At 34.7% G+C, this 17,529-nt stretch overlaps 1 protein-coding gene across 1 annotated transcript in view; it reads right to left on the bottom strand.

Annotated features, from left to right (window-relative positions):
• Positions 1-9,407: 9,407 nt before the first annotated feature.
• The window catches only part of LOC140168645 (protein Wnt-10a-like), a 69,205-nt gene continuing 61,083 nt past the window's right edge, over positions 9,408-17,529 (bottom strand). Inside the window, 1 exon segment of the mRNA XM_072192056.1 lies at positions 9,408-11,535. Within this exon segment, the coding sequence (XP_072048157.1) occupies positions 11,056-11,535 (480 nt within the window). The 3' untranslated portion in view covers positions 9,408-11,055.

Raw genomic sequence — 17,529 nt, 5'->3', positions numbered from 1 at the left:
AATAAGGGGAGTTTTCATAATCGTAAGTTTTATAACTTGTTTTTTTCTAAATAAAACTAGTTTAAGTTATCAAAATAATAATTAACTGACTAAGAAGGAGAATAAACGATCGGAAGTTTTGTTTTTACTATCCTCTACAGTGTGATAGATGACAGGCAGGTCCAATATTTTTATCGTACTTCGTAGTGGATAGACTTCTCTAAATATATATGTGTAATATTAATGGAATATCTTGGTGTAGATTATTCATCCAGTAGTTCAAAACATTATTTTGTAAATTAAATCAAATACTGAACTAAAATTTGCAACTCACTTTGCTACGTTGCGTCCGAAAGCATCGGACTTCGTCAGGCATCTGATTGAAGATGTTAAGATGACGTCATATTAATCGAATGATAATGGTATCTATCAAAATGACTTCTATTAAAATATGTTAATGGTATCTATCAAATAAAATGTGTATAATGAAATATGTTGATAGTATATATCAAATTGGTAATAAGCTGTGCACACTACCAGCAGCTGTATTTCAGTATTATGACTAACTTACTCCATTTGTTCGTCTTATGGGATCGATTAGTCTAATCGAATTTAGATTGATTGCATGTTTTTGTGGTAAAATAATATGTATATATGTATATATTAAAACATGTTGTAAGGTGATATATTTGGCACATTTTAAGTTTCTCACCAGTTATATGTATATTGTGTGATATAATACGCTTGGTGGTAATATCTCAGCAAACACAAAACGTTTTATACAAAATATTTAAATGTCGGGTTGTATAAAGGGTATAAAAACATTTTAATAATATTTTTAAAAAAAAACATTTTCGAAAACTTGTTGCAAGCCATTCTAAACAGAAAGTTAGTTAAGTGTTGACAAAATATTTTTCAAAAATGTTTGACCAAACGTATGGTAGTAGTAATGTGTTTTTAAAAAAGGTATTGCTGCTATAATCGATATTGACTGTACAGAATTTGTTGGTATGTTTAAGTTGTATGTTGAAAAAAAGAAGAAACAAATAGACTGTGACGTCCCACTGAAAAAAGCCGACTTCAAATATGTATATAATTATTAAAATATGTTGTATAAAGGTGAAATGAAAATGTTTTTTCGCCCTTGTATGTATATTATTCTGTTTTAAATATGCCATGTGATATGCATGATTTGCATTAAGTATGTCAATTTAAGGTGGTACTACACCCCTTGATAAATTTGTGACTATTTTTGCAAATACGTAACAAAGCGGTACGTTATTTACGATAAGAAAAGAGGTACCACTAGAATGTACCTCATTTTTTTAACATAATTATAATGAACCACTTGTCTTGAATCACTGACATTTCAGAGAAGTAATTGGATTCCTTGTCCCTATAATATACAAAAATTTTGTTACCAGTGTGTAGTTATTTTTTGAGAAAAATGTAAAATTAGTCACAAAATTTATCAGTGGGTGTACTTACCACCTTAAAGCTATTGATTTAAAAGAACCCATCTTGTGAGAAATAAATAACATGAAATCAGATTTAAATTTGAATTTTTAATGTTTAATTGACGTTTTGTTAAAATTTTAATTCTAAGAGATATTTCGAACACCCTGTAAGAAGTTCTAATACCTGTTGATGCTTGCTGGTATGCAGATGAATTCAACATTACCAAAATCAACAAAATAATGCGTAATGTGGAAAAGAAAAGCTATCATAATTATGTTTGTGTACATTTATTGTATTCATAGTACATGTACATGTAGGTATTCAGAAAATACCCGTATTCGTGGCCTGGTACCCGTACCCGTACTCATGGCCTGGTACCCGTACCCCCAGCAAACACAAAACGTTTTCGACATCATTCGCAAAAGGTTATAAAATGTTGTCAGCATGGTCAGAAAACGTTTAAATGTCGGGTTATTTAAAGGGTACATTAATGGTATAAAACGTTTTCATAACATTAAGTAACATTTGTTGGTAATTTACTGCACAGCAAACACAAATGTTTTACAGAAAACATTTAAATGTCGGGTTATATAAAGGGTATAAAAACGTTTTAATAACATTCCAAAAACCATTTTTGAAAACTTGTTACAAATCATTCTAAACAGAATGTTATTTTGGGGTTGAAAAAATAGTTTGCAAAAAATGTTTGCCCAAAATATTTACACTAACGTTTTTAAAATGTTTTCACGACCTTTATATAACCCGACATTTAAATGTTATTAAAACGTATTGTAAAAACATTTTAAGAACATTTCTGTGTTTGCTGGGTGCAAATATTTTAACAAAATGTTATTTAAGTGTTGACAAAATATTTGGCCAAAAATGTTTGCAAAAATAGTTTACAATGACATTTCGAAAACATTTTTAAAATATTGTTGTAGTGTGTTTTCATACAAAACGTTTTTAAACGACTTCATGACCTTTATATAACCCGACATTTTAATGTTATTAAAACGTTTTTACCTAAACCAAAACTCAAAATTTAACTTATTTAAAACGTTTTACAAACGTTTTTGTGTTTTGGGCCCGTACTCAGGGCCTGGGACCCGTACCCATACTCATACTCAAGTTATTTACTTTTAGAATTTATCGAGCCAAGAGTTCAAACAAATAAAACTATATAAGCAAAAGACCTATTTTGTTCAAATTTTATCTGGGTCGTATTATTTACAGGAATATTTTGCTTTATATTATCTGAAAAATTAAATCCAGTTCAGAGCACACGTAACGACACAGGTAGCTACAACATTAAATGTAATTCTACTATGTTACTACATATCATAGTAAAAGCTTTTAACGTTTGGTTCCTTCTTTAGTGAAAAGCACGTACAAGTAACTTTAGTTTTGCCTCATATTATTATCTAAAATTAAGTTCAGTTCAGAGTAGGGGAGACCGGGGATGGACGTTACAAAATTTACATTTTGCCCCATATAATTCCAATGAAAGAACTCAAACACTCCATCTTGGGTCTGTGGTTAGCCCATTATGTTTACTAAAATTTGGGGCATACAAAATATGAAAACATCAAACAACTAATTAACTACTAATTAACTAATGAAGGTAATTTTTTGTAACAACTTACCCCGCATACCGGGTAAGTTGTTACACGATGTGGGGTAAGTTGTTACAATGTTACAAAATTTTATGGTCCTTTTATATGCCTTTAGAAGCGTTTAGATCATTTTTATTCTATAATAAGTTCATTTATATTAAATTATGACGCTCTTATATTATGGTCAGCCGCTGCAACTCGCAGAGAATCACCATATTCCAACACACGTTGGGAAGCAGCCTCCCATTACATTAAGAGGTGTTTTCCCCCTCTCTGTCTTCCTTTTCAGGTTCTTGGCATCATTAACAGCAGAACAATTACAGCTCTAGGTAAAGCAAAATACACAGTAAACATATGAAATATTTAAACCTGAAAATTGAAACAAAATTTAGTTCAACACATGTAAAATGTAATTGGGGTAGGTTGTTACATGGGGTAGGTTGTTACAGTGTAACAACTATCCCCATAGGGAGTTTTACACACATAAGCCATTATAACACAACCCTGAGGCAGAATTACAGGTCATGACTCGGTGATATATTAGTGACCTACACATACTATATTTACCATAACAAAGCTAGCATTATGCACCTCCAGTTGTTAGAGCTATTACAATATTACAGTTTTGTCAGAAAGTTACTAGGAAAGGACAAAAAAAGTTTTGTTGACTTAACTTTTTAGTAGAACAATGGAGAAAGCTCGCGATTAGCAGTATACCCCAGTGATGTGTAGGCCACATATGGATGTCAGTTAGCATGCCCTCTCTTATTCCAGCTTGGCACACTGAGAGGTGTAACAACCTCCCCGTGTAACTTCCATCCCCGGTCTCCCCTACTTCTCACGAAACAAGTAGCTGCAATATGAAATGATGTTAATATCAGTACAGCACAGATCATAGTAAAGGCTTTCAGAGTTTGGTTCCTGCTTTAGTGAAAAGCACGTACAAGAAACTTTAGTTTTGCATTTTGCTCGTATTGACTGAAATTAAGTTTTACAAATAGTCTGCGAGTCGTAAATAGTACATATATCTTACTGAAACACCGCCTTGATGGCTCATCTCAGGTAGCTATTCGATTATAATCAATTTGGCAATTTTTATGCTACACGTTAAAGCTTTTAAACCTTCGTTCCTTCTTTAGTGAAACAAACGTGCGAAGTATTGTCGTGTGAGAATTAAAACGTATCCGCATATAATATGTGGTATATGTCTTCGACTATACTACCATGGAATATATGTAAATTTTGTTTAAACATGTAAAATGTAAAATTTGCAAAATAAAAATTGAGTTTATGGAAGTTTATGTTACACAAAAGTGTACCTCGATTTATGGCCCACACCTTTCCAATCAGTTCCTTTTTGAGGCAATGGATAAGTCAGCGGGAAGACGAATTACTAATTTTCATATTTATAAGAGTGTATGCAATAAACCAACCAGAACGGTATAACAATTGAAATGGCTGCCATGTTGGAGGACAGTTCTAAGATAGCTTAAGAGGGACAGGTCTCTAGATCGATTCCACAACCATTCATTATCGTGCGAATTACCCCGTCTTACCTTATGGAGGACAGAATTTTATTTAAATGAGGATGGTTCGGTCATGAGTGACGTAGTATTGAATACCGTCTATAACTTGTACAGTCGCACACCCAATTCTATATCGCTTAAAATAACTGGACACACAAGAATGTTTCTGATAAGGCACGATTGAATTTTATTTGATAGAAATGTATTTTACTTGAAATGATTGAATGACTCTAACAAACATTGAGTGTGTTTCTTTTATATAAAAAAAACTTATTTTATTTAGATTACAGTAAAAAAAATTATATTGCATCTTATGAGTACATCTATTAAAATTTCGATATACTGGAGCTGATGTTTCACGTCAGCTTTTGACTCGCAAATCCGTACTTTTATTTATTCAAAATGACATTCCCGATGAATTTTACTCCATCATAAATTTGTTAATTGAGATTTTGTCAATTAACAATTCTCCTGAAGCACAACTTGTTTTCTAACATCACCGGGCAGCTATTCTATTATAACCTACAGACCTTAGAAAATAAATAGAAGTTTTACTGAGACTCCACCAACGCAGCATCTAGTTCGGAACAAAACACATATTATAAACAGCTACACATCGCAATCTGAGCCAAGCATGGTGTCGTTCGTTTGTGATACATGCCAAGTGATACATATAATACAGCCTCCTTAAAACCGCCATTTTAGGTATATTCACTACATTATAAACACCATGATGTAAACTCATGGAAAGTAAATTTTCTATCTAAATATCATTTGACAACGTCTCCAGGCACACTCCAGTGAATATTTAGCCTGTGCGGTATATGCAGACCCCTTCAGACTAGTCTTGACACTTCGTAAAAAAATAGTAAACAGCGCCACTAATGTGAATACAAATAGAGTTGTGCTCTAGGATTACTGTTAGTTGACTCTATCTCAAGTATGGTGTCCATCAAACACAAAACTTTTTTGACGTTATTATTCGCAAAAGGTTTGAAAAATTCTGCCAGAAACAATTTAATGTCAGGCTGCATTAATGTATTCATAACATTCAAAAACATTTTTTGAAAACTAACTACCAAATGTTATTTTAAAGTGTTAACGAAATGTTTGACACAAATGCTTGTAAGAAATATTTTGCAATAACATTTTGATACCATTTTAAAAACTCTTTAGTCTGTTTTCATACAAAACGGTTAAAAGCGTTTTCACGACCTTTGTAAAATCCGATATTTAATGTTATTGAAATGTTTTTACCGAAACCAAACCCCAAAATATAATCTGTTTATAACGTTTTAAAACGTTTTGTGCTTGCTGGGCCAACCCATTCTAGAGTAACACATTTTCATTAGGCAGAGGAGCCCTATCTAACGCTAGCTTTGGAAATTTAATTGTTTTATTGATTTTCACCCGGGTTAAAGCTAACACTAAATAGGGCGCCTCTGCCTAATGTAAATTCAGGGCAGTACATATTGTACCAAAGCGATTGTACTTCATCTGTTCTCTGTCTTTTATTTTTTCTTTCTTTTTTTAATGTCTGCCTCTTCCTAACACATCATTGGATCAACTTGAAATGACCGGACTTTTTAAAAAGCATAAAGAATAAAGTATGTTTATTCCCTGTGGATCAAAATGTGCGTATTGAATAGGCAGCTATAGTGTTTCCAAAACAAAAAAATGGTGAAGAATCATTTTGAACGAGTCTGCAGTATTAAAATACTATACTGCCCTCTCGTTTTCTTGACTTTGGATAATAATAGCAATATCGATTGTGATTTGTGATTTATTGATGAATTTTATGACTGACTGATTTTCACAACCAAAATGTTCACTTACATGAGCTTTCGGTTTGCGGTCGTAAAGCCTTTTCCAAACCGATATTATTGATCTTGATCGTGATTGTGATTGTTTTTATTCCTCAAAACTAGGATTAAAATTGTCACGCTGACAGCTCAACAGCTATTCTAATGGTAGGAGTCCCCTCATTATCGTCTGCTCATTATATAGAGGCCCGGGTTCGAATCCCAGTTTCGCCGCTTTTGAAAGATGGCGTGCACACGATTGGACAATTGTGCTACATGTATGTACACAAAATAAATAGTGGGACTGTGTTGTTCCAGAGACCCTACAAAATACTGAACGAGTGCGTTTTGGATTTATCCAGCAAACATCTCTGGGCATTGTATAATGGTGCGGTATTTCGAGCATCATATTAGAGAGATTGCGATGTTGCCTTGCGCCGTGCGGACACACATACGGGTGTTCATATGGATGTTTATACATACCGCTAGTCTCGGCCCAAAGCTGTATTGTGCTCATTCGTCAACGCGTTCATTCCTTACGTACAGAATCTTCAATACTAGCTTAATGAGCGTCTTCGATCCACCCACAGGAGAGTATTTGACCTTGAACATACATACGTTGGAAACCGTAAATCCGTGACTGATCCTGATTGATATGTAGCCTAACGTTGGTAATGCAACACAAATTATTTATCAAGGTTAGACATTTTTAGATAAACCAATCAGGTAGAAATAAGTGAGCAAAATCCTGGGTTTTGTGAGAGAAAACCAGCGCTTTGACAAAACAACCTCAATCACCAATTCTCCTATTGCCTTTAGTATAGGCAATAATTTCAATTTACGTAATGCTCTATATAACAAAACTTTGTCAAATATATCTTTTGTTTGATATATATATTAATTATAAAAGCTCCATGTGGCTACCTACTTCATAATTCAGTATCAGGGGGCTGTCTTTCTTCTGAATGGGTCATGAATATAGTGGGATGTCATAGTTTCGGGTCTCTGTGAGATGGGGAGGGCTATACAAAATTTCATCCCGAGATAGGAGGGTCATAAAAGTCTCAACACAACGTACAGGGTCATGACTTTGGTCACAGACATATTCATGGCCCTCCCCTTCCGGGAAAATGACACCCGCTTTACATACCAGTAACATTGGCTTCTAACGCATACAATGCCGCATTATGACGTATTCCCCATTATGATAGTTTTCGCATACTGACGAATTATAATAACTATAAACCGTCCCTTTGTATCATACTGAATGCAGAGAGCGACGTTATCGCCGGTTTGTTTCGTTGTCGCTACTCGCGCTCGGCGAATCTTGTAAGGTAATTTAAGGGATATATAATGACGGTTTATAGTAATCAGCTATTCGTCTGTGTGCGGAAATCCGATTGATTACCAGTATTTCATTAATAAAAGAATACATCTTTCAATGTCGCTACTCGCGCTCGGCGAATCTTGTAAGGCACTTTACGGGATATGTAGGGATGGTTTATACGTGTAACCTGGTATCTGTCAGTGTGCGACAATCACGATTAATCATTTCATTAATAAAAAAATAATCTTTTGGGGCAAACCCGTTTGGTTTTATTGTCGCTAATCGCACTTGGCGAATCTTGTAAGGCACGCTACATTATAATAATCTGGCAACCGTAGCAATAATCATGATTAATTATTTCATTAATAAAATAATGCATTAATCACTTTTTTTTTCTATTCTTTACTATGACTATAAACTCCTTCTTCATCTCAAGTAACAAATAACATTACAATATTATTACTTTCTGAACTTCAAGAAATAAATAATATTTGAATTATTTACAATATTTTGTTTATACCTATATTACTCAAAAAGTACATTCAAAACCGTTATTTACACACAATGTACCATTTGACATTGCGCTATTTACAACATAAAATCATATCAACATGATTAATAAAAATTAATAATTCATATAAAAACAGCAAACTTATTGTGTTGTTAAATATACTGATGTAACAATATTGTAATAATGTTCTTCCAACTTGAATGAGTACATCTTGCAATGTTTTTTAATCCCTTAATGTGGGATTCACAACTTAAAAGTTCCTCCTTTTGGAAATAAATGGAAAATATATTCTATGAAATGTATATGTGATGCGATCAAGCAAAATCAGTCGGAACTCGGAAATATTGATTTGGAGATATAGTCAAACAAAGGCAATATTTCCTTTTGTTTCCTTTTGTTTTGGAAAGTCTTTAATTGCTCATATCTTTGAAACTGGTTGTTCAATTACGATGGGGTTTTCTGCAAAAGGCAGCTTTGCAAATGCCTTTTACTATTCTCTAAAAAACTGAAAATTTAATATTTCCGAGTTCCGACCGATTTTGCTTGATCGCATCACATATGTAAAGAGGTTGTTTTACATATCTGGACCAATTTATAGCGTCACACATCATTGTGTTCGGTCACAATGGCTCATTATGTAAAAAAGAGGCCATTTTAAAAGATACATCTGAGTCCATGGGAGTCAACTCTCAGTTTGTTAAGGACAGTTGACGCCTATGGACTCAGTTGCAACTTTAAAATGGCCTCAAATTTATATTGAACCATTGTGAGCGAACACAATGATGTGGGACGCTATGTGTCCTTAATGTACGCTATACATACCTTATTACATTTTTACACGTGCTTAAAAATATTCTTTCCATTTATTTATTTTTTCAAAGCGTAAGGGGGAAGTTATTTACTTCTTTCCAAAGCCCGGGGCAGGCTCAAATATATTATAGGGCCTTTCGCTTCACATTATAGTGGGTCATGATGTTCATTAATGACGAATATCCATCGCTAAGCTAGGAGATATTTTAATTATGTTCTTTGCGAGATGTTCTGATATCTTCATCCCCTACTACTCTCTTCCTCGTTTTTCGTTTACTTTCATATTTTCTCTTCTTTCTTCCTTTCAAATCTTTGCCCTTGAGATCTTGGGAACGATCTGAGACCAAGTTATTTGCAACGTCACGTCACATAATACCGCGACTCACTCCCAAATCACATTGGCTATAATGTACGAACAATCTTTTTTGTGTGAGGGTGTGAAACAGCTTTGACATTAAATAAAATTGGTTTTTTGACCCCCACCCGGGAATATCCTGGGAATAAAGCCCTTTTTACATTTTTCACATTGTCATGATTATAGCTGAATACAGCATCCTATAGTATGTTCACTACAAAATGGAATATGACCTTTAGAAAAGTATATTAGGTTAACGCGAGAGAAGACCAATGGGCAGAGTGTAAAACTGTGGTGGCTTCAGTGAAGTTTGCCACAACTTTGCGAACATCTCTCCTGGTGAAATACGGTGATATAAGTGACAAAAGAACAGGGTTATGTCTTATATTGAGCATACTATAGCTATGTTTAGAATCATACGAGAGTATAACTTCCCCTATATTTCCATACCCTAGTAAAATCACAGCACCTGCTCAGCTTATTGCCTGGGGTGTGGTACTCCAGACGACAGAATAACCAGTATCATTATCATGTAGCACAACATAAATTGGGCGATCGCAGAATCGCAGAATGATATGAAAGGTTAATTTAACAAATGTTTCCAAACATCAGAGTTAACCAGTCCTATAGTTTGATCAGCTCGTAATCGGCGGGAAATGTTAGGCTTTTACCACTAGTCACTACGTCGAAAAGTAGACCCACGTTAAGAGTGATAGATATAGTTGACCTTTCTGGTCTATATTGTGCGTGTGTTAAATAAAGTAGACTTAGGTCTTTAATTAATAATTCGTGATTTTGAGAGATGTCATAGGACAATATCGAAATAAAATATATTGATTTGAATCCGCGATGTTATATGGTCCGCCGATTACGAGCTGGTCAAACTTTAGTGAAAAATAATAGGAAGCAACGATACAGCAAAAATAATTTGTGTAGATGCTTTCAATATTTTGTATGGGAACATTCTTTTCATGATTGTCCAGGTTCAATTGCCTAGGCAGTTTAAGAATTTAAGCCTTTAACTTCGTGACAGATATGAAGTATTTTTTTCATCCCTTTTCATCATCCACGTAACGTAACCATAAACGCTATTAATTAAACACAAGTTTTCAAACCAACTACATTTTCATAACTCGAAGTTGCGGCGGAGGAGTGGGGATTAATAAAGAAGTAGTGTCCGCATGAGGTGAAATCTCATCTGTACCTCTATGTTATATAAACAGTCCATTTCATTCGGTGGCATCATTAGTAAATTGGGCAAGTTCCCTGTTGGCGACTTCTCCAAACGTTGCTTAGTGCAAGAAAGAAAAGGACGCCGTGTGTTACATCCAAATTTGCAAATTGAATAAGATGTTGTTGATGGCGCCATTTACATTTGCAAGATGTGAGTACAGACGACAGTCAGCATAAAGTGTTGATCATTTTGTACTTGAAAATATTGCATGTAACCATTAGGCAATCCAGCATAATCTCCAATGAATATTCATAATGTACCATTAACATAAAATTTGCATGAGCATAATAACTCATGAATACTACTACGGCACTGGTGGTACATATTCATATCACTTGTCAGATTTAATATTTTGTTTACTTTGCACTTGATGATTAGTGGCACTATATGCACATATACTTACGTCAGCCAAATTAATATTCATAGCATTACGTCATACATCATTTGCACGTATTAACCCATTGAGTGCTATGACATTGTTGGCATTTCACAAAGCAACACCAATGAAAAGTACAATTACACCATTCGGTCCTTTTCTCCAATCTGACATTATAGCCTCTTCCACAGCACATACTATCACACCCTTCAGTGCCTGTACTTGTCCTATTGCAATACCGTCCCTCTGTACCCATTACACCTAACTCGGGTATCGCGGTGCAATAATCTGGCGATCTTTGCAGAAAGATAAGTTCACTATTTGGCGCTGGCTTCTTCCTTTTTCCTCTCCTGTTTCCTCTCGCTAGTAATAATTCCCCTGAGACACCATTGTGGACATGCATCCTTAAAGCGGAGTGAAATTTTTCTTTGAGTCGGTCTCCAACGTCCCTAAAATTGGGCGTCTGCATCCAACAAGTCTTCAACTGGCAACTCCCCGACATTCCGTGGCATTTGCATTTCTTTTCAGCGTAGCGAGCCACCGCCTGCAGAGATAAATGTTCAAAGAAACGAAAAATGTCACAATTTTAGATTAAATTATACATGTAGCAATAACGAAAATCAATTTTTAAATGGTAGATAGACTTTGAGGTAGACCATTAGGAAATAATACTTGCATTATTATAAGGAAAGAGCAATTCATATCAGATTTGAACAATAATTGTATGTTGCAATTCAAAGATAAAGCTTAGTCTTTGGACCTTTTCTATCTTACTTAATGGACGAAATGAACGGATCGACTTAACAGAAAGTGATTTTGCGACAAAGAAAAACAAACAATTTTGTTTGGACTACTTGTAATTGATAGTTGTCTGACCAAAAAGACATAAATTAAATTGGCTTCAAACAATTAAATACAATTATCACTTTATGATTAATTCCAAAACGTACATTTTGTAATAATTAGCTTTCCGTAAGCCCTAATAGTTGATAAAGATTGCAACGGGCCCAATCATCTCTAGTTAATTTGCAATCAACATAAGGAACCAGCATCCCATTTTACTACCATGTGATGTACTCCAGAAACACAATAACCAGCCTCCCAATAATGTATTACCATAATATTGCTTCATGTATACATTTTTGGATGCGATCACAACCATGTCGCAAAATCTTTAAATATAACATCTTAAGTCCGGTTCATACTTTATTTAATGCAACAAGCATTCAGGCGTTATTCAATCTATTTCAATTCCATTTCCAGTAATTGTGAACTTCAACCAATGCTTGTTGGCGTAAAATCGATAATATATTTACACCTGCTATTCGACATCAAATATAAATGATTTTTGGTCAAGAAACATTCGTTTAGAAGATAAAAATGAATTGAAACAGATTGAATAACGAATACTTGATGCATTGAATATAAGACTTATATAAGAATATAAGAATTGATTTGAAGTAAAAAATTGTATAGTCATCAAAGTAGAAGCTCACGGTCATATCAGGTTTATGAATAATGATGAATATTTAACCAGGGTATCGCTCGATAAATGATGTCTATTGGTGGAAAAGATAAGGCATACAATGTTCTCTTTGCCGGAAATTTATACAGGGCTTGGATCAGACTTCTTCCGTGTTTAGCATTAACTGGGTACACAAATAGGTGTATGTCCTGTAAACCAGCGAATATTAACAGGTCTGAAATGCTTAAAAGCTGTAGATTGTGCTGCTACAAGTATGTATTCAAATTACACCGATTGACAAATTTGTGTTGTTTGTTTGTTTTTTGTTTTTGTTGTGTTTTGCTTGTTTGTTTTATCAGTTAAATTTATTTTTTCATCATTTTACATATTTCATGCATATCAAATACATATGATATCGAAAGCTAGCAATATACGATAGCATTCTTGTGAAATTCTTATAAGCTTCACAAAATGTTGTACGAATTTTAAACCGTGAAGTTGATTATGATTACTGTAGATTAAAATAGCATTATTTTTACTCTGATTGAAAACTCATTCAAATGGGAAGAGATATACAATAATATGGACCAGTGTAAAGGTAAGGTAAAACAGACAAAGCTCACAGACCGAAGAGACACGATCTCTTTTAAAGGGGCATTTCGTGATCCACAGCCTCATCCCCCACTTTTCTCAAAAAAAAAGTTGAGATTTTTATATCACTGGAAACCTCAGGCTACATAATGTTTATGTACAAAATATTTCTTGCAGATTAATTCGTTTAGCAAAGATATCGTGGAATTTGAATTTCGTTCTGGTGCACCAGAACGAAATTACAACGCATTGTCTATGGAGCAGTGTAATAGGCCTATCATGCATAACTCGCGAACACAAAATCGGAAGCAACTGAAATTATGGGAATGGTTTTTTTCGTGGATATCTAATGAAAAATGACATAAATAGAGGATGCTAGGATCACGAAATACTCCTTTAAGTTAGCGTTAGACTCCCTGAATTTGTTATGGGCCATACCTTGTACCTTCCGCACAACAAGTCTGTTTTACCTCCCTAGCCGTTTACGTTCCCTTTCGGGGCCTTTCGATACAACTGGGTGAAGTGAAACAATAGACATCATGAACAAACGTCGAAAAGCAAAACAATCTAATCAGTTGCGCGGGAAATTACAGTCGAGAACAAAAAATCGCGCGGGGAACCAAAAATGCAGTGTCTTTACGAAATGAAAAAACGTATTGATAAAGGTTGAACTATACATATTGGACTAAAGGCGACGCGATCTTTGTTGGTCGAAGCAAACAAAAAATCGATTTTCATTATCTAAATCAATACATTATTAAGAAATAACAATTTTAATGTCAGGTTGCAAAAGTACATTCTACAAATCATATACTTTGAAACCTTGCTTGATTTATTGTTGTCAATGAGTTATGTACGTTTTACAAAAGTGTTGTTGTTTCAGCCCTCTTTACAACATAATTCATGAACGACAGGACCTACAAAAGTATATCTGTGGTTTTTATTCTTCTACACACTCGCTATGAAATGATCAATGTAATTTTTGCCAAAGCTCACTACCATTCGCAAGATGCTGTGAACTACCAAATCGCAACAATTTAAAATAGTTGTTAACCTTTCACCGCTCATTGCATGAAACCGAGTATTACGCCATGCTACTGCAGCACTGCTAGAGTCTACATACGTTTCGAATTGTGTGACGGTACAAGCATGTCAAAATGACAAGATACATTAAACCCTACGATCTGCTCCTTAAATCGGATACACTTAAAGCATCAAGCTAATTCTAAGAAACCCAATATGATACATCATGAGTTTTGTTGATTTAATAAAAATCATGTACGGTAAGTCAATGAAAATGTTATCCCGCGGGTGCATCTTATTGTATTTAAATAGTAACGTTTTTGCCGTGCGCGTGGTAGCCCTCAATTACCGTCGCATTAACCATCGATGGCATGCGATAGCTGACGATCTGGCCTATCAAGATAACACTGTAAAATTGACTTCAAAAGGTTACTCTGATATTGAAGCCAGGCGTTCAGATGTCACCTAAATGAGCAACTATTACTACTCAGCGGTGCATCAGGTAATCGCAGTACGACGCATTAATGTTCAAAGAGCGGCTTAAACTTTTAAGCTGATTTAAGAAACATTTGGTGGTTATTTCGAAGGTATTATCAAAAAGTTTACTTTGTTTGCATTTTTGTATCATCAAATACATTTGACATATATAAAATTGTTGGAGAAATTGATATTTTTAACATAAAATAATATCGTCTGCTTCCAGTCGTCTGCTTCACAACTAGCTAATGAATAGTTAGAAAAACCCTTACACCTGAGTCGCTTACACCAAACAGATTCCACTCCCTGTATCGGCAATTAGTTCATGAGTAACAAATTTAACCTGCAGCTGAGACTGACATTTTATTCTCACCGTGCGGATATTTTTCGATTTGGCGGGTTTATAAAATGACAATAGTTTATCGCTTGGTAGCCGACAGCTTGGCGCCAACGATTCCCAGGTGTTACACGTGGTAAAATACCGGTACCAGAAAGAACTACGCGGGTCCACCACTTACTTTGTATGAGTGTCCTACTGTTACTTCATTACAGTTCAAATTGTTTGATTGATAAATAGCCATTTTGGTTACCGATGATTGACATAATTTAAAATAAAATAAGCAGATTATAAAGGTGTTAAAATGTACTTTTTAACTAGCTCTAATATGTTGACTGATATGGGTTGACAGGTTAATACTATTATACAGTGGTCGTTCTCATTGGTCCAATTCTAGGTCCTCTTTTCTGATCTCACTAAATCGGTTACATTTGACTAAACATAAAATCCATTATTCCATTTTTAAGTATTAAAGGAAAATCGCATTGCATGTTGGTATCAAGAGCACTTCTTCGTTATCCTACCTGACCACCAGCTTGTGAATTTTCTAGATGGCTTTCGATTTTGTATCTTGAGTTTTTCACAACCTCCACCCCCCCCTTCCTTAACGAACATGACGAAACTAGATTTCTTTTATTGAACTTCCTCGATCTTTTGGTTTGCTTAATAATATTACCTATATAAGCCATAAAGAAACGCGTGTTTTTCTCTTCGATTTAAGAACTAATTGTAAACTATTTACTTTGTAAAAACTAACAACAATGAAATGAAATGAGACAAAAATAAGTCTCATTGTTATCATTATCAAAAAAATTACGTGTAACTAAGCAGCATATCATGTCATTATTGGAACAATCAATTATTTCGACCAGCCACAGATTCAAAAATATGCATTTCCTGGATTCCCAATCAACAAATGAGAAAATACAAATAAGTCGCATTCTTATCGATGTTCCTGAAACTTATCAAAATAATTACATGTATCAAAGCCGCATATCATTATTGGAACAATCAATTATTTCGACCCGCCACAGATTCCAAAATACGCATTTCCTGGATATCCCAATCAACAAGGCGGTTTTCTATATCCCTTCAGCTATTGTGTGACTCTTCCAATTATACCTCTCATGTGTGGGCTTGGAGGAGAAGGAAATCGTTTGAATTAAATACTATACTTTGATATAAGTTGCTTGGCCAAATAACAAATTGAAGTATAAGATGGGCCAGGTAATAGAGAAGCTTGTTTCCCTGAAGGCGTTGTACGATAGTACGCTACCCTTTATCTGATGTATCAATGTTATCTACCTTACAGTGTGTGAGTTGGAATGATCTGTACTCAGTACCTTTGTTTCATTAGGTACATCGCATTTTTTTGTTTTGGCTATAGCCCACTCTTCAGAAGTAATTATCTTCGCATTTGCTAAAGTAGGATTTGATGAACATTTTGTGACACAGTTGTATGGGGTTCCTTTTTGCCTAAAATGAGGCTATACACATGTAGGCTGTATCAAAATAATTGGTACCCATCAGTTTGAATGGTTATTGAAAAGCCTGCTTCTTCTGAATGCAACATAAGGTCTTCTTGAAATGACCATAATTTATAGTTATATGACTGTTTATGGCATTCATCAACAAATTATGTGCATCCTATATTGTATGTTGATGAGCCAATCATGTCCATATCACTGGAAACTAATGGGTACCAATCATTTTGATACAGCCTGTATTGCACCCTTTCCAGCCTCCTGTTTATCTTCATCTCCATATATTTTACATGTAAAATGAAAAGGTTCTTTAAAACAGAATCCAATTCAACATGTTCAATTATGTAATACAATTTCCACAAAATATTATTTGCGCAAATACATATGCAATTTTCGGGAGGGGTTATACAAATTATTTGTTTATATCTCGCTTATGTATTGTATATCACAGGTATGTATAATGGTCTTTTCAAAAATAAAATGTCCATCTGAAACATAGTGCCAACTTTATTCAATGACCCTTCCCCCATGGTAGCAACCCCAATCAAGCCATTGTTCCGTCTCATCAGTCACCATGTATTCTATCCCCTTCCCGCATCACTCGTCTGGTATTGTGGCTCTATTCATCACTTGGAAGTGGGTTACGCCAGGGGGTTATCAATAGCTCATTTGCTATTGTCCACTTGTTTTGAAGTATTTCCACTGGAATTTCTCACAGAGATGAATAGGTTTATTACGTATGGTCAACAAATCATGTTGTGTTTTAAAAGAAATCAGATTTCTCAAAATACATATTGTTATATATATGATTTTGCTTGACTTCAATATTCCCCAACTTCATGTTGATACTTTGAGTTCATTAAGACCCAAGAACAACAAGTACTTCCCAGAGTTATACTTTCTAGAAATGAATTTGTGTAGAAACGACGTCCAACATTTTAATCTTGCTATCAAATCGTCTCTGACATGATATATCAGCGGTATACTAGAACTCGACGACCTTAACGGAACTTAATGACCCTTTCCACACAGTAGCAATCCCCAATCAAGCCATTGTTCCGTCTCATCAGTCACCATGTATTCTATCCCCTTCCCCCATCACTCGTCCGGTATTGTGGCTCTATTCATCACTTGGAAGTGGGTTACGCCAGGGGGTGATCA

Source organism: Amphiura filiformis, chromosome 13 (assembly GCF_039555335.1).
Source record: "Amphiura filiformis chromosome 13, Afil_fr2py, whole genome shotgun sequence".
Classification (NCBI taxonomy): Eukaryota; Metazoa; Echinodermata; class Ophiuroidea; order Amphilepidida; family Amphiuridae; genus Amphiura; species Amphiura filiformis.
Note: the sequence above shows the minus strand (reverse complement) of the source record. Positions and strands in the feature narration are given on the sequence as shown.